This window comes from Phocoena phocoena, chromosome 15 (assembly GCF_963924675.1).
Source record: "Phocoena phocoena chromosome 15, mPhoPho1.1, whole genome shotgun sequence".
Classification (NCBI taxonomy): domain Eukaryota; kingdom Metazoa; phylum Chordata; class Mammalia; order Artiodactyla; family Phocoenidae; genus Phocoena; species Phocoena phocoena.
The window spans coordinates 37,327,175-37,348,436 of NC_089233.1; the positions used below are offsets into that span (position 1 = coordinate 37,327,175).

Consider the following 21,262-nt stretch of genomic DNA (forward strand, 5'->3'; position numbering starts at 1 on the left):
AACGCCGGAACCGGATGTGGCGTTCGACTCCTGCGCAGAGGCGCGCCTCGGCTGCCTGAGAAGTTGCGAGCGGGCGGGACTCCCGGGCTTTGCTCCCAGCCATGGGCCGCCGCAGGGCAGCCCGTGGGCCGGGGGCCGAACGTGGCCGCACTCGGCGCCCCGCGGGCCGCTCTCTGGAGGCTTTCGCGGAGGAGGTGGGCGCCGCGCTACGCGGTGAGTGGGGCGTGATCCGGAGCGGGGGCGGGGGTCGGAGGCCCAGGGTCGGGTCGCGGAGCCGCGGCTGAGGCCGGGTCCCCTTCTGTGCCCGGTGTAGCGTCCGTGGAGCCAGAGGCGGCCGAGGACGAGGGCGCCCCGGGCCCTGCGCACCTGCCCTGCGCTCTGGCCATGTGGGAGCTGGGCCACTGCGACCCCCGGCGCTGCACCGGACGCAAGCTGGCGCGCCTGGGACTGGTGCGCTGCCTACGTCTGGGCCACAGGTTCGGCGGCCTCGTGCTCAGCCCCGTGGGCTCCCAGTACGTGTCCCCCGCAGACAGGTAGGCGGGAGAGGACAGGGTGTGGGGGTGGGGAGGGCGGGGTGCCTCCTGAGACTTTTCTTAATGAGACCCCTACTCTGGCGCATCCTTCTTTTCAGGGCTCACCTATTTGCACTGATCTGTCTAGTTTGCCCCCATTACCTAGGGCAAAGTCCAGGATGCCGCAGGTTTCAATAAACGTTTGTTGAGTGAATAAATGAGCTTTCTCGAGGAACACCTCCCCCCCAGCTGCCTGAAAAGCTTGGCCCATGAGAGTCCCTGGGAGTCATTGGGATGGGGAAATGATGCCGCTGAATCCCCAGTGGGGCCAGCACCAAGTTGACCCCAGAACCAAGCCCTACGCTGCTCCTGGCAGACAGTTGGTGGCACAGTCCGGGGTCGCCGTCATCGACTGCTCCTGGGCCAGACTGGATGAGACTCCGTTTGGGAAGATGCGAGGGAGTCACTTGCGGATCCTGCCCCACCTGGTGGCTGCCAACCCTGTGAACTATGGCCGGCCTTGCAGGCTCTCCTGCGTGGAGGCCTTTGCTGCCACCTTCTGCATCCTGGGTGAGTGTCAGGGCCTGGCAGCCTGGAGTCTGGCTGTGCTCCCAGCAGTGTTTTTTCTGCTGCAAGTCCCAGGAGGAGCATGACCATGTACGGGGAGATGGCCAAGGTTTCATCCTAACTCCCACTTAAGTCCTCGCCATGCGGGGTTGAGGTGGAGGCAGAACACTTCGCTGGCCTACATGCACCCGTATTTGGCCCTCGTTGTCAGGGCACCACCGCCCTGAGAGTCCTTTGTTACCAAAGCTCACCCCCAGAGACCTTATGGTCCACATGGAGGCCCAGGTGGGTGGCCCTGTGAGACTCCCTGTGGGGAGAGGGACTTAATGGGCTACTGAGGCAGAGGCTCATGAGTGGGCATGGGCTGTCTGGACCGTGGGAAAGTGTCAGCGGGACTTTTAGTTCCTGGGACAGAAGGAACCAGCGGCAAGGGTGACAGGAGAGGGATTGTCCACATCCTTGGAATTCCTGTTTCCTGCACCAACAGGTTTTTCAGACCTTGCTGTCATTTTGCTACGGAAGTTCAAGTGGGGCAAGGGCTTCCTAGACCTGAACCGCCAGCTCCTGGACAAGTATGCAGCCTGCAGTGGCCCAGAGGAGGTGCTGCAGGCAGAGCAGGAGTTCCTGGCCCACACCAAGGAGCACTCCGAGGAAGAGGAGGAAATCGGTGAGGCCTGGCACAGACACAAGCCCCCTGGGTGGGAGCCAGCACCCTCCAGGCCTGCCACCTCCTTTGAGAAGCCTGGGGGTTGGGGGGAGCCTTCCTGCCACAGCTGTGGGATGCTTGGTTCTGCTCCAGGCTCACCTACAGGTCGGTTTCCTCTTTGATTCCTCGATTCAGATCCCTTTGATGTGGATTCAGGGCGAGAGTTTGCAAACCCCAACAGGCCTGTGTCTGGCCCCCGGTAGGTCCTTGGGCTTCCCAAGTTTCATGACAGCTCAGACCCAGGGCTCCCCTCCGCCTCTGGCCTCAGCCATTCCTGCTGCAGGGTGGGGTGGTGTCCTAAACAACACCAGGATGCCTTTCTGAGTGTGGAGAAGGGAAGGTGGATGTCCTGATGGAGGGATTTCAGTTTTGAGAGGACAGGGAATAGGAATCTGTCCTCAGCTTAGGGGCTTTGGTGAATGAGTGGGGAGGGGTGTTACCTCAGACTGGCCAGTGAACGCACCCCTCCCTCCCAGGCTGCCCAGAGACAGGGCTGACAGTGACACCGAGGAGGAGTCTGAGGAACTTGGGCCTGACCCCAAAGACGGGGGAGGCAGCAGCAGCAGCCCTGAAGAGACAGAGACCAGCGTCCCCACAGAGATTTGGAAAGGAATCAAGAAACGGCAGAGAGACTGAAAGCTGCAGACATGTATATTTTCCGAGGCAGAGTGACGAGGACATCTAGAGATGGCAGTGGAACTTGCGGGAACACACACACAGGCCTGGTGGCCTCAGCCCCTGCAGCTGCCAGCAGGACTGGACTCTGGGTTTTCTCCCTGTGCTTCTAACCCGGCCTTGCTCTGGGTCCTGCCTCAGAGCCCTCCCAATGAAGCTGCAAGCCAAGGAGACCCCTGTGTGAGCCTCTGCTTCTCTGCACTTGGCCTGGGGGTTTGGGGGGACCCTCAGCCTCTAGTGAGGCAGACCCTGCCTAGAAGGGTCTGGGATGTGGGGATGGGGCTGCGGGGTAGGTCTTGTGTGGGCACCCATGCGTTCGTGAAAATAAATGCCAGATAGCTGGCCAGTTGGCATGGAGCCCCTTACACTGACCAGCCTTGAATGACATCCTCAGCCAGAGACCCTGGGCCTGTCAGCTGGGTGGGGACTGGAGACCTGTGCAGCTCTCAGGCAAACCACCTTCCACATGCCCTCTGGGGTGGAGGGTCCCTGGAGAAGGGGGGGGACACTGCACATGTTCACCCTCTCCCCCCAAAACCTGGATTGTCCAGACTCAAAACGCACCTTCCTGCCTCTCCACCTAGTGAGGCCTTGCCTCAGCCCTGGAGAGACAAGGACAGAACTTCCTTTAGGACAGGGCTCTCCCCTGTAGCACTGGTGACATTTAGGGGTGAACCATTCTTTGTTGGGGGGGGGGAGGGTTCATGGCAGGACGTCAAGCCTAGTCTCTACCCACGGGTGCTAATAGCACAGCCTTCACCCACTCCCCAGTTGTGACTGACTACCAAAAATGTCTCCAGGCAGCACCTAATGTCCCCTGGGGGGCAAGGCTGCCCCATGAGAGCCCTGCTTTAAGACCAGCACCCTCCTGCCCTGTGGCTGTGGAACCTGAGGGAAGGTGGGAAGCTCACCTGGCGGCCAGGCCTGCTCTCTCTGCTCCAGGGTGGGGGGGTGGGTAGCTGCTGGCCAGACCTTGCCCAGTCGGCCGTGCTGATCCAGTGGGGTGGGGCTTACTGGGCACAGAAGGTTCACAGCACACACCACAGAGACGTGACCAGGGCAAAAGGGAGCCCAGGGAGTCCAGCCACAGCATACACACCACGAAGCAGGGGAAGGGGCACCATGAGCCCGGCTGCACAAAGCTGACCACGGCGAGAGAACAACACGGGGACTTGGGGAGGGCCTGGCTGGCGGCCGCAGGGGCTCAGGGGTCCGCCGCCATGTACTTCTCCAGCTCCTTGAGTCTCTTGACAAACTCCTGCGCCTCCTTGTTGTTGCGGCCCTCCAGCATCCTAAGCGCCGATCTCACTGCGGGCGGGTGGTGGGGGGACGGGACGGGGCCAGCGTCAGCCCCGGCTGGCCCCGCCCTTAGCCCTGCCCCCGCCCCGCCCCTCACTCACCCTGGGCTCTGGGCCGGCGCAGGTGCAGGGTGACCGGCTGCCCGGCCCTCGCGCTCCCTCCCACCTGGGGCCTCGCGACGCCGCCAATGCTGCCCAGGCCCAGGGCTGCCTCCCCCGCGAAGTCGTTGGTGGACAGCCAGTCGTGGTCCATGACGGTGAACAGCACGCAGGCGCCCCGGCGGCGGCAGGCCTCTGCGGGCACGGAGCTGGGGGCGGGGGGAGGTGGGCGGTGGTCACCTGGAACCCTGCTCCGGGCTCCGGACGGGCAGGGCAGGGAGGGACACTCACAAGTAGAAGAGCTCGTCGTACACGGGGTGCAGCGTCCGGCTCTTGACCTGGGTCCTCTGACTGCGGACCAGAGGGAAAAGGTGCGGCGGGCCCAGCTCCACGATCACAAAGGGGTCGCTCAGGCCTAGGGACACGGTTGTGAGCGGACCACGCCGCCGTCCCCGCCAGCCCCGCCTCGCCGCACCCCTCCCCCGCACCGTTGGCGTCCAGGGGGAGCAGGTCGGCGGCGTGCAGCACCTCCACCACCAGCCGCTGTTCGGCCGCCTCGTAGTGGCAGCGGACGCTCAGGCGCCCAAACCGGTTGTGCTCCAGGGACCTCTGTGGAAAAGCCAGGGGGCCGGTGAGCCGGAGCCCGGGTACTCCCGGAGGCAGGGCCTCGTGCCCACACCTGGGCCGCACTACCTGCTTGAGCTTGTCCAAGTAGTACTGCTCGATGCACTCCCGGGTGGAGCACTGGTGCAAGCGCAGCTCCTCCTCCAGCCTCTGCAGGAAGGAGGAGGCCCCTGGTGATGCCGGCAGCTCCTCACGGCCCCATTTCACGTGTGGGGCGTGGATGAACTCAAACTTGGGTCTCTGGTGTCCACCCCTCCCCCTTCCTCTGTCAGAGGCCCCAGGGCCAAACTTCACCTTGTAGCTTCCATCCCTCAGGCTCTCCAGGGGCAAACCCTGGCCCTCAGCGTGGAAAAAATTGACCAGGGCCTGCGGCGGGGCAAGAAGGGAGAGAGATCAGGGGCGAGGTGGGTGCTGGGGACCGAGAGTGGAGACAAATGGAGCCTTGAGCAGCACCCAGCTCGGGCTCTCGGGAGCCCAGGGCAGAGCCACTCACACCTGGGGCACGTCAGAAGCCCCCAGGAAGCTTGGGAAAATGTCGGTGCCTGAGGCCAGATAGCTGTCTTAACAGGTGGCCCAGGTGCTTCTGACACAGGTGGACTGGGGGAAGGAGATGCTGCCCTGGTGGGTTCCCCGAGGAGGGGTGTCCAGGGAGGGCCTGGCATCCCAGCACGGTGCAGCAGGGCAGCTGGGAAGGGTCAGCAGCCTTGTCGCCCTGGGCCTGGGGTTGGGGGGGAGCCAGGAACTGGGAGCTGCAGCAGGAAGGGCTCTTCCACATGGCCCTACCTCCAGCGTGAAGTGGAAGCGCCCATAGAAGTCAGCAGACACGTCACGGTTTGCGCCCAGAGCCTGCAGAATAGCCTGTAGCAGCAGCTCCCAGAGGGCCTCCAGCACCCTGTAGGGACACTGCATCTGTGACTGGACACTGGGCCAGCCCTGCTCCACCTGCCCGGTACCATACCTGCTCAGGTTCTCCTTCACCAGCGAGGCGTTCAGCAGAGCCAGCTTCTCGTCCAGGTACTTCAGGAGCGGGGCCATGGCCTGCAGGCAGGGTCCTCAGGCTGGGACTGAGCCTGGGCCCCCACCCCACACACGCATTCCCCACCATGCCCAAGCCCTCACCTGGCTGGGCACTCACCTCCTCGTTCTGGATGGAGTCAGGCGAGAGGCTGATGTGCTGCACGTACTTCCTGATGTCACCCACCATCTGTGGGAGGACGGCGTTCAGCACCAAGTTGGGGTGCAGGGAGGGGGCAGCCAGGTCCCGCCCCACCATCCCTGCCCACCTTGGAGGTCAGGTGTGCCGTCACGGTTCGGGCCTCCCGCTGCAGGTCCTCATCCAGGGCCTGCATGCAGCTAAGCAGGGGACGCGGGAGCACACCCTCGAGGCCTGGAGCCCCCTCCGGCCACGCCAGGCCACATAGCGCCTGGCCAGCAGCCTTGCGCAGGAGCTCCACGTCGTTGAGGACCACGCAGAGCTGGGGAGGTGTGCCGGACATGTGTGGGTTGGCAGTCAGGTGGTGGCCCCACCGTGCCTCCTCCTCCCTGCAACTGGCCCCTCCCCGCCCGTCGGCTCACTGGCTCGCTCACTGCCTCGCCTGCTGCCCCAGGCTGAGTGTCCACCTTCTTCCGCAGCAGCTCTGTGTAGAAGAGGGCGGCTTCACACAGGTCCTGGGGTGGAAGATGGGGGCTCAGGAGCTGTGGGACATGTCCCCTGGCCCTGTTGCCCCTCTAGACCCCGATCTCCTCTTGGGAGTCCCCACCTGGCTGAGCTGGGTGCCCAGCCCCTGGGCCTGGGCAGGGTCTGGCCATGCCAGGCGGGCCCACAGCTCCTGGATGTGGCTGAAGCAGAGGCTTGCAGTGGCTGCGGAGCTGCTGTGCTTGGAGGAGGAATCCATAGGCTCCAGCTAGGAAGCAGGGGGAAGCCTTGGTTGTGAGGGTGCCTGGATGAGCCCAGCACCCTCAGGTCTGGGTGCTCACTCACCGTGTCCACATCCACGGCTCCCTGAAGCCTCCACCTGGCTTGGTCCCGCAGCACCTGCAGCCAAAGCTTCACAGCAGGCAGGAATGGGGCATGGATGCCAGCCAGGGCAAGGGAGCGGCTGTCCCTGCAGCGGGAGGCCAGCAGTCAGAGCTCACCCCAACTCAGACACCTTGAGCCAACATGTCCCAGGTTCCTAGCCTAAGGAGGCCCCGAGGAGAGTCTCTTGCACAGAGTCCTCCTAGAGGAGACTGGAGGACAGGTGGGGGCAGGACACCCACCGGCCCGGGATGCTGCTCCAGAAGCGCTGGATGTCTGCCAGGGTCAGGTAGAGCTCAAAAAGCCCTGAGGCCACCTCGAGGGTCATCTTCAGGCTCAGCTCCTCCGTCAGCACCCATGCCTCTTCAGCCACCTGCCCAGGAGGGTGGAGTCAGACTGCCAACAACAGGAAACCCAGGTCCCTTCCCAGCCAGGGGGCTCTCCCCAGGCGACCTCCTCACCAGACGCTCCAGCTGCCGAAAGGTGAGGGTGAAGAAGTCGATCTTGATGATGCTGCAAAGGACACACCTCAGACATCTGCTCTCCCTGCTCCCCAGCCCAGCAGCAGCACTTGAGGGGCTGGATGCAGGGGCAGCAGGGAGAGCGCTGGCCCCACCTGTGGAAGAGGCTGGCATAGATGCCATAGCAGGACTGCAGATCCTCGTAGACAGTGTCAGCCAGCTCGACCAGCCCTGCAAGGCGCTGTGGCCCCGGCTGCAAGGAAGCCCAGCACACTGACTTTCTGGCCTGCACCCACATGCTGCCCCCCCTCCCCTGAGCCACACCTGCTCCCCCTGACCCATGCCCCCCCTGAGTCACACCTGCTCACGAGGACTCTGGGAGTTCAGGAGCTTGTCGAACCATTCACGGTTCCCTCTCTGCAAAGGAAGCCGCCAAGGCAGCGTGGTGGGTGGTAGGGAAGAAGGACAATAAAGTGTGTGTGGTACAGCAGGTCCAGGCGGGGGCAGGGGCACGGGCAGGGCCGGAGCAGTTAGCCCAGACCAAGCTACCAGACACACCTTCAGGGCAGCAGCAATGTCCATGTTTAGCTCCGTCTCGAAGGGGCAGATCTCAAAGGAAGGCTGGAAGAGCTGCAGCTTGCCAAGACACCTGGGCGACCGGTCACCCACTGACTGGGGGTGCCCCACCCAGTCCCCTACCCCTACCCCACCCCCACCCCTCGTGCCAGCGGCTGCACCCACTTCAACAGCAGCTCCAGGCGGTAGACGGCTGTGCTGTTGGTGGCAGGGAAGTAGTCTCGGAGCTGGCGCAGCAACCGAAGCCCAAACTCAGAGAAGGCGGAGAAGCTGTCTGCCAGTCCCTCCTCCTGGGGGACAGGGCCCTTAAGAACTGACTCCTGAGTGCCCGCTCCACGGCAGAACCAGCCAGTCTACAAGGCTCTGCCCTGAGGAGCACTCTCCCTACCACCACCTCCAACCCCACTGGCCTTGCAGTGATGACCTCTCCAGCCCCTGCCTCCGCAGCTCCCCCTGGAGACACAGACGCCCTCAGGGCCTTTGCACCACCAGCTGTGCCTCCTGCGAGCTGGCCCACTCCCTCTGTTGCTCGCGGGGCTGAAGCGGCACGGCCTCCCTCCCTCGGGACTCCATCAAGGTATCGCACACCCGATCCTGGGACCGCACAGCACGTGCCCTCTCCTAGGTCCCGCAGTTTGTCCGTTTGTTTTTAACCACCTACCGCACCCGCAAGCTGTGCATCCCACCAGGGCAGGACTCTGGCCGTCCCTGCCTGCCCCAGCCCGAGCAGCTCCACAGCACACGCCCCAGAAACAGCATTTTCAGCCGAGCCCACCTGCTCCTGGGGCAGCGAGGCCGCCTCTTCCCAGTGTGCCTGCATATCTTCCAGCAGCCCCAGCAGGTAGCCGTAGTCCAGGGTGCGCGTCTGATGGTGGCGGCTGCTGACCTGCCAGTGCCTGCAGGGCCCCAGCCCAGGGTCAGGGCAGCGGCCTTGGGGCCGGGACCAGGAGGAAACCGGCGCCCCTCCAACTCACAGCACAGCCCCTTTCCGAGACCCGCCCCTCCAGTGCCCCGCCCCTCGCGACACGGCCCCGCCCATGTACTTGCAGTTTCGCTCGCTGAGGCTCCGCCCCTCCCACCGCCCTTCCGCCCCGTCGGGGCCCTGCCCTCTTGCGTCGCGGCCTCGCCCACTCACAGCACAGCCAGCTGCAGCGCCGACAGGTTGCTCTGGGCGCCGTGCAGGCAGAGCACGGTGGCCGCAGGCCCGCTGAGCTCACCGCGCCAGCTGCTCGAGTTGGGCTGGGGGACGGGCCGGGCGTGGGTGGAGGCGGGAGACCCCCATCCCCTCTCGTCCCCCCAGGTCCCCGGCCTCCCCCTCTCACCCTCCCCGCGCCGCGCTTGGCTGCCCCCGGGGCCCGAGGGCGGCGCTACCTCCTCGGCTTGGTGCTCGAACTGCAGCAGACGGCTGAGCAGCAGCAGGTAGGACAGGAAGCCCGAGCGCCCGCGCTGGCTCATGCTCGTGTCCCTCTGGAACGCAGGGCCCGCCGGTCACCAGCCCTGCCCAAGCCCATGGGCTGGGGCGCAGGGCCGCAGGCCGGGGGTCCCCCTTGGCTTCCCACCTGTGTGGTGATCAGCTTGAGGACCAGCTGGCAGTCCCCCTGCACGCGGGAGGCGCTGGAGCGCGGTTCCAGTTTGAACCAGCGGTCCTCACCAGCCACGGGCACCTCCTGGGGAAAGGGGGTTCAGATTGGCGATTCTGCCTCCCTCTTCCTCCCGCACAGACTGTCCGCAGGACCGTGGGGAGAAAACAGGCCTCCGCTTCCCACTGAACACGGGTAACCAGCACAGGGAGCGCTTAGGGGTGCCTGGACCCCTGGAGGCTGTCCCTCCCCCACTCCTCCCAGCATGGTGCCCCCCCAGCCCCAGAAAGATGGGAGACTGTTGGGGGCATCACAGGACATAGCCAGCAGTGGTATCCCAGGAAGGCGGGGCACCCATGAGCAGGTGTTCCATGAGTGACGCCCCGACAGCCACTCACCCGGATGGGTATGTTGAGGCACCCCAGGAAGTCATCGGTGTGGTCCTCCGTGGGCCCTGCTGTCCCATTTGTGCGGGCAGACTTGACAATCTGTTTGAAATACCTGGGGGCGGTAGGGTGGGCGTCACACCTGAGGTCCCTGAGGAGCCACCACCTGCTGGCCCCTGTGGCCGAGCTGTGAGTGTCAGGAGCACAAGGGTCCCACCTGCCATACCTGCTCATGCCTTTTAGGCCAATGACTTCATTCAGCTTCCTGCATGCTTCCACCAGGGACACATCATCATCATGATCCCTAAGGGTGGGGCGAGGTGGGGGTACCTGGCTGGTCTGGAGCCCAGCCTGGCCCTGACTGCCTCCTCCCGCTCTCCCCAGACCAGAGGCGCCCACATCCCCTGCCCTGCAGGGCACAGGGGCCTATACCAGATGTCCAGGTGCAGCTGGTCGGTGCTGACATCCTCAATCTCACTATAAGGAGAACAGAGAGATACCCTTTAGGGTCCAGGTGATCCTCTGCCCGGAGCTGGGGCAGGGACCATTTCTGAGCCTCAGTCTCTTCCTCTGAAAAATGGGCATAGGACCAGCCCCTCAGTTCCCTGGGGCAGGTACTGAGACTGCATACAGGCACAGCTGCCACATGCAACCCCAGGACCAGCCTGGCACCGCAGCAGACCCTGCCCAACCACCCTGCCATCCAGCTGGACAAGGGGCCTTACAAGAGGAAGTGCTCCTTCCACACAGGGTTCAGGGTGCTGCTCTTGACCTCAGTGACCTGGATGCACTTGGCTGGCAGTGGACCACTACGCTTGCTGCCCTTGCGGAAGCTGAAGCGCTGCTCCTTGTGTGGGCCCGGCTCCCTCAGGGTGCCTGAGGCCGGCAGGATGCCCAACATGCAGTACGGGTCACTGAAACCTGGGACATGGCAGGTGTCTCAGCCCCTGACCCCTGACCCCAGGCCCTCCCGTGACCCCCAGACCTGAGCTAGCCAACGTCCCGGCTGAGCTAGCCAACCCCACTCACCGTTGGGGTCTTTGGCCAGCAAGTTCTTGGCACGCATGACGGAGACTTTCAGGGCATATGTGGGAGCCTGTGGGTGGGTGGGGGTGTGAGGGCCTCTCGGGGGTCAGCGTGTACCCAGCCCTGTGCCCCCTCCACCCCGAGCCCCCGCACACGAGCACTGCACTGGTCAGCGTCTGCCCAGGTGGGCGGCAGCCTCACCTTGGCCTTCTTCACACGCTCCATGGCCTCAGCATGTTCCTCGGGGCTGGTGCCGAACACCTGCACAGGGCAGGCAGGTGTGAGGGCCCAGGTTCCGCTGAAGCAGTGCTGGCTATTGTCCTGGGGGCCTCACGGGGTTGGGGGAGCACACACAAGTGAGGAATAAAGGTGTCTGTCCATCTGTTGGTTTGTCCTTTCTACTTTTTTTCTGTGTGTCTGTCCATCCTTCTCTGTATGTCCTATATCTGTCTACCTGTCCTTTCCTGTGTTGTTTATATTTGTCTCTGTGTTCATCTGTCTGTTTTTGTGTTCTTCTGTTTGAATGTGTCTGTGTGTCCGTCCATCACTCCATCTTTCTGGGCATGCCTATCAGCCCGTTTGTGTCTGCCTGTGCATGTGTGTGTGTGTGTGTGTGTGTGTGTCTTGTGTACATGGGGCAAATCTGTGTGTGTTGTTCAGGTGATAGTGACATAAGCACGTGGGGGAAAGTGCCTCAGTCCTCCCCAGAGATGGGGAGGGGCCAGGCCAGGAGGGTGGGTGGGGCCAATGGGGCTCACCTGCTGCAGGTAGCTCAGTAGGGCCCCCTGGTCATCCACCTGGTCGGGGCCCATGGTCCCTGCGCGGTAAAGGACTGTGTACAAGGCTTCCTCATAGAGCATCTCCACCTGCAGGTGGGGAGGGGAGCACATGCTGAGTCCCGGCCACCCTGTCCCTGTCTCTCCTCAGCCCCGGGCTCTGGACACAGGGGGTCTCAGGCTCCTCGAGTCCACCCTGTGTGCCCAGCCCCCAGCAGCTCCTCCCACTGGCAGAGCCCAATCCCTGCCTCTGTGCCTTTGCACCTAGCAGGCCCTCCACTGGGGGTCCCTCCTCACCCCTGATCTCTGTTCGCTTCCATGGGGAGGCCTGGCCCACCCACCCCAGACCCTAAGTCTGGCACACAGAGGTACTTACAGCCCCTCCTGGGGCCAGGCCCCCTTCCCCCTTACCTCCTCTTGGGTCAGGGCTCTAAGGCCACGGCTGGGGTCCATGGGCTCTGTGGGGGCTGGGGAGCTACTGCGCAGGAGGACCTGTGAAGGGCACCGGGTGAGGGCCTCTGTGGCTCCCGGGGCCAGTGGGGCGCAGAGTGCTCCAGGGAGGGAGGGAGTGGAGGGCGGAGGGGCAGGTGGGGAGGCCTGGCCCAGCACCCCATGCCAGGCAGCAGTGCCCGTGCTATCCGCACCTCGGGGCATGGCAGGCCCTGTCTGCTTTCCCCCTTCTTCAGGATGAGGCGCATCTGGGCAAAGAACTCCACACCATCTCCGGGTTTCCTGCCAAGAAAGCCCAGACTCGGGGTCAGCAGACCCTCCCCGAAGCTACAGCTCACAGCACGTGCCGGCCCACACGACTCAAGGGTCTCTGCATGTCTGGGGGTGAGGTATGATGCCCCCCATGGCCTTGGGTTCAGAGCCTCCTGGGCTCCCCCCAGGGGCCATGCTGGGCAGCTGGTGTGTGAGGTCAGCGAAGGAAGGGGGGGCCCGGTGCAGGTGACCGTGACCATGCGGAGCGGGCTGTGGGGTACCCACCAGGCCCCAGCCGCGGGCTCCGGCACTTCGGTGCTGCTGCTTGCCGGCTCCTCCTCAGTCCTCCGGCGGAAGGATGGGCACACCTGCACCTGCCTGAGCACGCTGCTCTTGATCTCCAGCAAGGTGGACATGGTGGGTGGCCTGCGGGCAGAGAGCACAGCCACAGCCTCCGGTCGGGCCACTTGCTCATTCGCTGGTGTCGCCATACTGTCCCCAATGATCAAATCAGATGCCACCCTGAGCAATGACTGAGGTGTCCCCCGTTACTCAGAGGTGCCCACTGCTGGGGTCAGGGGCTCCAGCCCCTCACAGGGCTGCAGACTTGCTCAGTCCAAGCCCTATCCCTTCCCACAGGTTCTGGCCACCCAGACCAGAATGACTAGTACTGAGCTGGCTTCAGGGGATGCCCGGGGCCCATTCCTCACTCAACACAGAGGATCCCTTTCCGTCCCAGTGTGGTATCTGGGCTGCTCCAGGCAGGATGCTACGTGGTGGCTCAGCTGCCATGGCAACATGGGCAATTGGAGCCGGACAGGAGAGTGAGCGGGAGCTGTGGCCCCACAACCCACACTTGCCAAAAGAGGAGTAGGCCCTGCTCTGGGGACACCTTCCTGTCCAGGTGGCTAGGCCCTGGGATGCCCCTGAGGGGCAAGCGGCTCTCACTGCCAACTCCAGTTCCCCCGGCCTGACCAGCCTTTGCTGTTACACCCACACACATCCTCCAGGTGTCTCAGTGTCCCCTGCAGACCCCGCTGGGAAGGGCAAGATGATAGCTAAGCCACCAAGGGCCCCTGAGCCTGCCTCTTCCACCCCATGGCCTGGCCCAGGCACCCACCTCGGCCCTGGGTCAGGCAACAACCTCCGGCCCTGGGCCCCCTGGATCCCCAGGGTGGTCTTCTGTTCCCCCGTTGAAAACCATCAGGGCAAAGTGAAGACCCTTTCCTGGGCCACCTCTGCCACTCGGTGCCACCACTCGGGCTCCCTGCCCCAGGCTTGCTGGCCTCTTGTGCAGGACGCACCGTGCTCCCCTTGGCCCACCTGGGGGCCTTCCCACTGTCTGGGTCCCCTCATTGTCCACTCTTGAGCACCCCCCCGCCCCCACAGGGCCAGGCACATCAGCCTGAGCCTGCCATTTTCATTTGACAAAATAGGAAATGGGGACCCAGCCAGATCCAACTCTACTTGCCCTGATCTCACAGGCACTTAGCAATGGGAGAGCCAGGTGAGACCCGCCCCTGCCCTGTGTGCCCGCTGCTCAGGGGCTGGGCCTGTGCTTGTGCAAGTCTCCGTTTACCAGCACTGCCCCTTCCTGGACTCTTATGTTCTGCTGGGAGAGCCAGGGCCAGGCACGCCTGCTACCTTGTGGGTCCTAAACAGACTTTTTGAGCAAACCAGGTCTGTCTCTGGGTGGGCCCAGGCTGCCATCCCTGGTCTGCGACCCCCACCAGCTCTCAGCTCCTCGTCCTGTTCCCTGATCCTCCAACCCTGGACCTGTGGTGCCCAGGGGACACTGGGCTCAGAGGGTCTCATCTGGCCAGACACGAGAGCTGGGACAGGGAAGGCAGGTGGCTCAGCCCCCATGAGCTCCCCCCACCATACCTGTCAGCGCCTGCCCCTGGGGGCCTCTACCCAAGATGGGGGCTCCGCAGCCTCTGCACGCACTTCCCGAAGCTGTCACCCTACAGCTGGCAGTGAGGTCCCAAGGGGGCTAGGCCTCACGGGCCCCCTTTTCCTCTCTAGCTGAGTGGAAGAGGCTGCTCCCCCCACAGACCCCCAAAGCCAGGGAGCAGCCACTGCTTTAGCTGTTGCCACGGCAACCACCAGCTGCGTCTGCATGTGACAGGGGCTCCAGGGCTCACATTCCCAGAGATGAAGATGACGCAGGAGCCAAGTGGCCTGAGCTGCAGGGTTGGGGGCTTTCTCTGTGAGAACGAAATGTTCAAGGCAAGGCAGGCCACCTCCCCTGATAATCCTCAGACCAGCCCTGGAGAGGGGGTGCCACTCCGCTCCCCCACCTAGATGAGGAAACTGAGGTCCCGGGGTTAGGAACCCACCCAAGGCCACAGAGCCAGCAGGAGGCCCGGAATGGAGTCGAGGTCTCCCCAGCTCTGGTGTCCGAGCGCTAAGCTCTTGGCTCGGCTTGAGTCTTGGGGTCCATCCAGATGGGCTGGCCTTCCCCTGTGCTGCGTGGCCCCTCCCTGCTCCTTTCCTCAGCCCATTGCCAGGATGGGGCAATAGTGGCGTCTGGGTGCAGGGGTCCAGGAGAGATGGCTCATCCCGAGCCCAGAAATTCCCTTTGTTCCCCTGGAAACCCTGGGCCGCCTGAGCAGTGATGACCTCACTGCACCCAACAGCCTGGGAGCCAGCCAGCACCTCCCCCAGAGCTGCCTTTGACAGTGGGCATGTGGCTGACCCCCAGGAAGCAGTCACTGGCTGCAGGGGCCCTCAGCCTGTACAGGGCATAGTGAGCTGGGTACAGGGCTGCAGGGGACCCCCCATCTGTCTGACGGGCCCCATGGGACTCCTTCCTGAGCTCTCCATTTCTCGGTCCCAGGTCTGGCCGGCTGCTCAGAGCAGGACATGCCTGTACCCCTGCGCGTGCCTGGCCACCAGTTCCCATTTATCCAACGAACAAAGTGACGCGGGCCAAGGAGCTGAACGCCACACAGGCACTGGGCCCAGCTGAAAGTGACAGGCCTGCTGTGTTCCCGGGCTGTGCCCAAGGCCCAGGGTTGAATGGGAAATTATAATTTGCAAAGTGGATGTCACTGTCCCATTTCACATCCCAGGGCTGGGGTGAGCTGCCCTGAGCCAGGCCTTGAGCCCAGGGCTCAACGCCAAGCTGTCTCCTGCTAGCCCACTGGGGAGCCAGGGTGGCACTGAAGCAGGTAGGTCTGGCGCAGCTGAGCTGAACTGGAGGGCCAGCTCTCTCTCTAGTCAGAGTCCTCAGTGGCTAGCTGGCCACCCTTGGAGTGAATAAACACTTTCAGGGCGCTGGGGCCTTCTTACTGAAATCAGTTCCTGGAGACTTAGGGGTCGGGGGTCCACTGATGCCGCCGTGGGCATGTGTAAGGGGGTGGCAGGATGTCTGGCCCCACCAGCTAGCTGTCCCTGCTGCCCTGTTGGTCTTCTCTTCCCAGCCCAGCCCCCACCTGACCCCTCTCACTCTTCCTATAGGATTCCCGGCTCCCACCTCTCCCTGTCCTCATTGACTCTGCACACAGTGCTCCCCTGCACACAGCACAGCTGCAGTGCCTCATTGCAAATCACCTGGCGTGCCCATTACAAATATTAGGGTCTCATCCCCACTTAATCCCCAGGGAGGGACCTGGGAATCTGTATTGTAACCAACTCTGTAGGTGGACCAAGAGCTCTGAAGCTTGAGGCTAGCTAGATGCTTCTAGAATGAACGCATTTAAAATGAAATCCTCCGAGGTCCCCTCCCACTTGGCCAGGCCGGCCCCCTCTTACCTGTCTTCCCTCACCTGTTCACGCGGCGTTCCTCCCTCCCACTTCTCTCAGTGACATCCCCTCTCGCCCCTTCCTCCCGTCCCCCCTCTTCCCGAAGCTCCCCGTGAGAACCTCAGGCCCCCCAGTTCTGTCGGGGTGCTTCTCTCATTGGTGGGCGCTCGGTTCTGGGGCAGTTTGGAAACCTGGTGAGGGTGTATTTTTTTTGGACCCACCCAGACGTCTGGAGGGATTTGGGGAAAGCAAGGGGTCCTGCCAGGATCGGCAGAAGGGGGACGGAACTGGGCTCTAGGGGCGTCTTCCTCCCTGGAAGGTTGGCTGGGAAACCCCGCGGAGCGTCTCGGAGCAGGGCGGGGAGGTCCTCGGCCCCGGCCCACCTGCGGCTTCCCCCGGGGATGGCGCACCGGGTAGGAGCGGGGTCACCCTGCGCATCCCGGGGGCCGCCGGCAGACGGTGGTCCTGGAGTCCCGCGCCCCCCGCGGCAGGGAGGTCTGGTCCCCCCGCCCCTGCGCAGTGCGCACCCCGCTCCCGCCGGGTCCTGCTTCCGCGCTCCGAGGGCCGCTCCTCCAAGCCCACGCCGGCCTCCGTTTCCCCGGGGCAGACGGCTTGTCTTCTCGACCTCCCGGGGCCCGGGGTGGCGACGAGCGCGGCGCGGGAGCTGGACGGGCGGCTCTCCTGTACGTCGGTGGGGCGCCGGGCCGAGCTTCGACGGCCGGGCAGGAGCCCGCGGCACTCACCGTGGGCCGGGTGGCTGAGAAGTGGGGACAGTGCTCCTGCGGGCGCCGCGCTCGGCACCGGCTCCGGGGAGGCTTTGGCTGCGCAACCGCTCGCAGCTGCCAGAGCAGACAGCACAGCGCGGGCGCAGCGGCTGCAGGGGCCGGGGGCGGGGCCGGGCCTGCTCGCCCCGCCCCGCCCCGCCGCTCCGGGCTCGCTTCCGCCCCGCCCCCGCCTCCCTTGAATCCCACCACCGCGCCCCCGCCGCAAGGGGCGCCGGGCGAGGATCCCTGCGACCCCCGTGCTCTGCCGGGCACCCCCTCTCCCAAGGGGCGGGGTTCGGGGCTGTCAGTCAACCCACAGGTGGGTGCCGCGCGGGAGCAGTATCTGCTCTGCGTCAGGACCCCCTCCTGGGGGCCCCAGGGAAGCCAGAGTCGACGAAACGGAACAAGATATGCCCGGGTCCGCAGCGCAGACTTTTCTGGAAAGCCTGCGCAGTCATCTCCGAAGTCGCCCTACCAGCCCAGAGCTGTCCCCAACACAAACATGGAGCGGATCTTGGTCTGGGGACTCCTCCACCGCGGGCCTAATCGCTCTTCTTCTCAGAAGGGACAATCCGCACCCGGGGCAAGGGGGTGCTGCAGGCACCAACCCGGGATGCCCACAACAATCCTGATCACCTGTTGGGGTGACCGACCCCATGGCCCATCCTGGGTCACTTGCTGGGTTGCCCCTCCGGCTGGAACCGCCGTCATGCTCTGGACCCCCTCTAGCGCCATTCCCAGCCCATCCTCGGTGCCCCTCCACCGCACCGTGGTCACCTGGAGAGCTTGTAAAAACAGATTGCTCGGCCCACCCGGGACCTGCTGATTCCCAAAGTCTGGGCTGGGGCCCCATCATCTGAGGCTCCTCCCACCACACTTGGAGAACCTTGGGGGCTGCTCAGAGGTTCTGAACTTGCACAGAGTCCCTGTATCCCAGCCCTGCCTTTGGCGGATCCTGCTGGACCCTCAGAGCACCTTTTACTTGGGGATCAAGACTGTGGTTTGGATAAATTTTCACCCCAGAGACTTCGTCTCTAATGGAGGTACTCCAGGCCAGATGGGGAACAGACAGACCTGGAACCCACTTCAGCTCAGACCCAGAGGCAAAAGACAGTTGGCGCTGGGGAGGCCAGGGGTCAGCTGAACTTAGGAGAGGGCCAGAGTCTGGAGGAGCAGGGTTCCAGAACAGAGCTGCATGCTGGGAGGCAGCCCACCTGTGCTTTCTTCACTCCCCAGTCCAGAGGAGACCAGGTGCTTCCCCTCACCCCAGGATGCGGCCACCACCTGTCTCAATTTCTAGACCCAGACTCACAGCCATGCCATGCGTGCCTGTCTGTGCAGGATAAGACACAGAACCACCTGGTTTGGGGAAGACAGCCCTGCAGGGTGGGAGACAGCACTGAAGGGTGGGTTCTCCTTCTGGAAGTTCTGGCCCCAGGCCCTGCTTCCATCCTGACCCAGCACAGCCAGGCAGATGGGGGCGGGGGTGCTCAGGAAATGCACAATGGCTTGGGACAGATGAGTCAGGTGAGCAGGGGAGGGGCCTGGATCCCGTGCCACCAGCTGCCCCTTGGCTTCCTTCTGCAGGGGATGGGAATGGTTTGGGGGCAGCTAATGTCCTTCCCTGGGGATTTGGCAGGTCCTGAGCCAGGGTCTTGTAAGCTGATGCCCCCCACCTCTGCAGTCTTGCATCAGGTTCTGCCAACCTGTTGGAACAAACACTGCCTGGTTGCCATGGTGATCCTAATGGCTTTGGGGTGAAGAGAAGAGAGCCTATGAGAGCCTGCAGCTGCTGTAAACAGGAAGTTAGGAGGGGCAGCTGCCAGTGGAGGGGGCCTCTACTCACACCCCCATCCCAAGCTCTGAGGGGAGCTAAGGGGCTGGGGGCCAGCGACGTCACGAAGATGCACCAGCCGCTAAGACTAACACCACGCAGCCTGTCGGGGCAGAGGGCGCCTGGAGGCCTCACCACTCTCTTTTGCAGGTAGGGAAACTGAGGCCCAGAGAGGCCCAGAGAGGGGAAAGGGCTTGTCCAGGGCTACACAGCAACAGGCTGGGTCCCAAAGCCAACTCTGGGCCTCTGTTTCCCCAGGAAAGCATAATCCTCAGGGTCCTTCCCTCCACAAACATTTCCTGGGGAGGGAATGATGGTCCCGTTCATGCCGACCCCTTCATTGTCCCCCAACCTCCTGGGTCAGACTCCTGCCCTGCCACACTCCTCCACTGCCTTGGGCCTCAGTTTCCCTCATTAGTAAAACAGAGATAGCAGCAGCAGAGCCCACCTCTCAGCAGGGGGAGGGGATGGCCTTACCGAGGAGCAAGTGCTGGTTAGAGTCAGCTGCAGCTCCTCCAGTCCACAGGGGTTGGGAACTGGAGCCACCATTGCCCAGGACCCTCCAGTGGCCTTGGGAGGGTCTCTTTCCTTCAGGGACTTAGTTTTGGCCTCCACAGGTTGGAGGTTTAAGCTCATCCTTGTGCGATCCCACAGCCAGTAGAGGACAGGGAGGGACGCCCCTTGCCCTGTGCCTGTGCCCCAGGCCTCGAGCTGAAGGATTTACGTTGGCCCCCTTGCCCCAGGCCCCCCACAGCGGTTCTGAGCTTGACGGGCTGTGAGGGGGCAGCTCGGGGCATGCACAGGAGTTAGGGCACAAGACACCCTGCCTATGGGGATCAGGGCTCGGTGGGTCTTGTGGGGAGGTGGGTTTACTCATGGAGCTTCCAGCTGGAAAGGGTCTGGCAGACAGGGTGAGTGGCTTTTCCTTCTTAGGGCCAGGAGAAAAGCACCAGGCTCTGGGCAAACACTCTGATGGCTGCTGACAGGCAGGGAGAAGGGGCCTCAGAGGTGAGAGGCATCCTGGTAAGTCCAGGGCACTGCCATCACTTTTAATAATGCATGAAATCACGCCCTATGGTGGCAGCCCTTGGAATTGCAGGCACAGCCTCCTAGCAGTCAGGCTTCTCCCACAGCTCTCTGACCCCCGTAGCACCTGTCGGAGGACAATGGCAGGAAAAGCGGGAAGGGAGGTGGATCACAGGGAACTCATGGGCACATAGCCCGGGAATTCGGGTCAGGGTCCCTGCCTGCCCTCGGCTGGAGGACCCTGAGGGACTGCAGGAATCTGTCCCATTACCTGTGCTATCCTGGGTGGTTCTGCCAGCAGAAGTGGTGGCTCCAGGTGAGAGGGGGTCTGGCCCACATGTGACCCCTTGCCTGGGGCACTTAACCAGAAGCCCAGTGGGGGTCCTGCTGCCAGGATCTGTGTGGGTGGAGCCTGTCCCAGGCTGGGTGCTCTGGGGCCTCAGGCCTGAGGTTTTCATGGGGCTGGGGGTGGGGACAGAGCAGCAGCCCAGCCAGGGCTCTGCAGGTCTCCGTGAGGCCGAGGCGACCGGCGGCAGAGCTGGGAATGGGTCAGGTGCCTGGCTCCTCCATGCACATCCCTCTGCTCACAGGAGGCCGAGGCACTCGTCCTGGCTCTGGGGCCCCAGATTCCTTCCTCAAGGCAAGAAAAACCCCCTTGGGATGGGTCACCTGTAAGAGCAGAGGCTGGGAGGGAAGGACCCAGGCTGGGGCCCTGTAACTTTCTTTTGCTGCTCCCTCATTATTTTCTTCTAAAAGCTCAGATAAAACAGCTTCCTGACTGAGGCCCAAGGCTTTGGGCAAGTGGCAAAGTCCGTAGGGTCTGAGGAACTAAGGGTGGATGGGACCCAGTGCTCTAGCTCCTCTGCCAGGCCCATGGCCTCTGCAGATGGGGTCACAGTAGTCTGGAGGCCTCCAGATGAGCCTCCTGACCACTGAGGCAGGACACCCCCAGGCTCAGCACCAGGGTCGGCTGGGGACAGATCTGGACCAGCACTCCTTGGGCCCCTCCCTGCTGGAGTTGACTTAGACCAGTTGGAGCCGGCCCAAGTCAGTGCTCGGGGGCTCCAACCTGGCAACACGTCACCATGGCAAGCTCAAACTGGAGGCAGGGCCTGATGTATGGTAGGAGGGCTTTGGGCTGCCTGGTCAGGGAGCAAGGTGGCCTCATGGGGGTGGGCAGGTGTGAGGACACGGTGCTGACTCGGCCAGGACAGTCCAGGGAGGCTGGGGGGGACCCCCAGGGACCCAGAGCCCAGCCAGGAGCCTATCTGGGCTCCAGGCAGAGTGGTTCCTGGGGAGATAAGCTCCCAGCTTGTCCTACCTGTGGTCAAGTTCTCCTAGAAGCCCCAATGCTGGGTTCCTTGCTCTGCACCCATGTAACAGCCTGGCCCGAGCCAGTCCTGGGCACAGTGTCCCAGGGGCCTGGTCAGGGTCTGAGCCAAGGGCTCACAGGCACCTTGGCACCGTGAGGATGGCATCCTGGTGCCCCAGGGAGGTCCACCCTGGCGGTGAGGAGGTCCCCATGGGGGGAACCTGCTCCAGCAGGCCAGGGAGGTACAGGCGAGACTCAGGGGACAGGGCCAGGGGTCAGTGCAGGATGTGGGCCCAGCCTTGGCTGCCCACGCCCCAGCCTCAGAGGCACAGACCGGGGGATTCAAACTTGGCTCTAGGGAATGTCACCCTCTGCCACTTGCGGGTCACTGAGCATCTGATGCTGGAAGCCGAGGGAGGAGGCGGCTCCAGCAGCTCCTGGGCCAGCAGCACAGGACCCTGGAATTGGCCAGCCTGGCCCCCCTGACACCGAGCATGAGGCAGCCTGTGCGGACGGAGCAGGAAAAGGACACCCTGCAGGCGGCAGTTAGTGGAAATGTTTTAATTAGAGGATT

At 63.6% G+C, this 21,262-nt stretch overlaps 2 protein-coding genes across 2 annotated transcripts; one reads left to right on the forward strand and one right to left on the reverse strand.

The window, feature by feature from the left end:
• The first annotated feature begins 88 nt into the window (after positions 1-88).
• Positions 89-2,630, forward strand: TSR3 (TSR3 ribosome maturation factor). Its single transcript, XM_065893354.1, has 6 exons — positions 89-213; positions 314-533; positions 889-1,082; positions 1,567-1,746; positions 1,921-1,984; positions 2,262-2,630. Exons 1-6 carry the CDS (start codon positions 102-104, stop codon positions 2,419-2,421), a joined length of 930 nt encoding a protein of 309 aa, XP_065749426.1. The 5' UTR covers positions 89-101; the 3' UTR covers positions 2,422-2,630.
• On the reverse strand, positions 2,419-12,421 carry BAIAP3 (BAI1 associated protein 3). Its single transcript, XM_065893353.1, has 34 exons — positions 12,291-12,421; positions 11,948-12,035; positions 11,715-11,795; positions 11,286-11,393; positions 10,729-10,788; positions 10,531-10,597; positions 10,227-10,422; positions 9,934-9,978; positions 9,728-9,805; positions 9,514-9,616; positions 9,095-9,202; positions 8,907-9,002; positions 8,671-8,774; positions 8,311-8,431; positions 7,701-7,825; positions 7,518-7,608; positions 7,320-7,376; positions 7,115-7,212; positions 6,960-7,011; positions 6,741-6,871; positions 6,463-6,586; positions 6,242-6,385; positions 6,057-6,149; positions 5,765-5,956; positions 5,617-5,685; positions 5,440-5,519; positions 5,265-5,373; positions 4,776-4,847; positions 4,551-4,631; positions 4,346-4,466; positions 4,149-4,272; positions 3,861-4,066; positions 3,372-3,768; positions 2,419-2,617 (listed from the first exon to the last, which is right to left on the reverse strand). The coding sequence occupies exons 1-33, from the start codon at positions 12,419-12,421 to the stop codon at positions 3,665-3,667; spliced, it is 3,459 nt and encodes a 1,152-aa protein (XP_065749425.1). The 3' UTR covers positions 2,419-2,617; positions 3,372-3,664.
• Between the last annotated feature and the right edge of the window lie 8,841 nt (positions 12,422-21,262).

Coding starts and splice junctions, on each gene's coding strand:
- BAIAP3 (XM_065893353.1), bottom strand. CDS start 12,421: ATGTCCACCTTGCTGGAGATCAAGAGCAGCGTGCTCAGGCAGGTGCAG. Junction 12,036..12,290: donor GAGCCCGCGGCTGGGGCCTG/GTGGGTACCCCA, acceptor CTTTCTTGGCAG/GAAACCCGGAGATGGTGTGG. Junction 10,598..10,728: donor AGCGTGTGAAGAAGGCCAAG/GTGAGGCTGCCG, acceptor ACCCACCCACAG/GCTCCCACATATGCCCTGAA.
- TSR3 (XM_065893354.1), top strand. CDS start 102: ATGGGCCGCCGCAGGGCAGCCCGTGGGCCGGGGGCCGAACGTGGCCGC. Junction 214..313: donor GGTGGGCGCCGCGCTACGCG/GTGAGTGGGGCG, acceptor TGCCCGGTGTAG/CGTCCGTGGAGCCAGAGGCG. Junction 534..888: donor TACGTGTCCCCCGCAGACAG/GTAGGCGGGAGA, acceptor TGCTCCTGGCAG/ACAGTTGGTGGCACAGTCCG.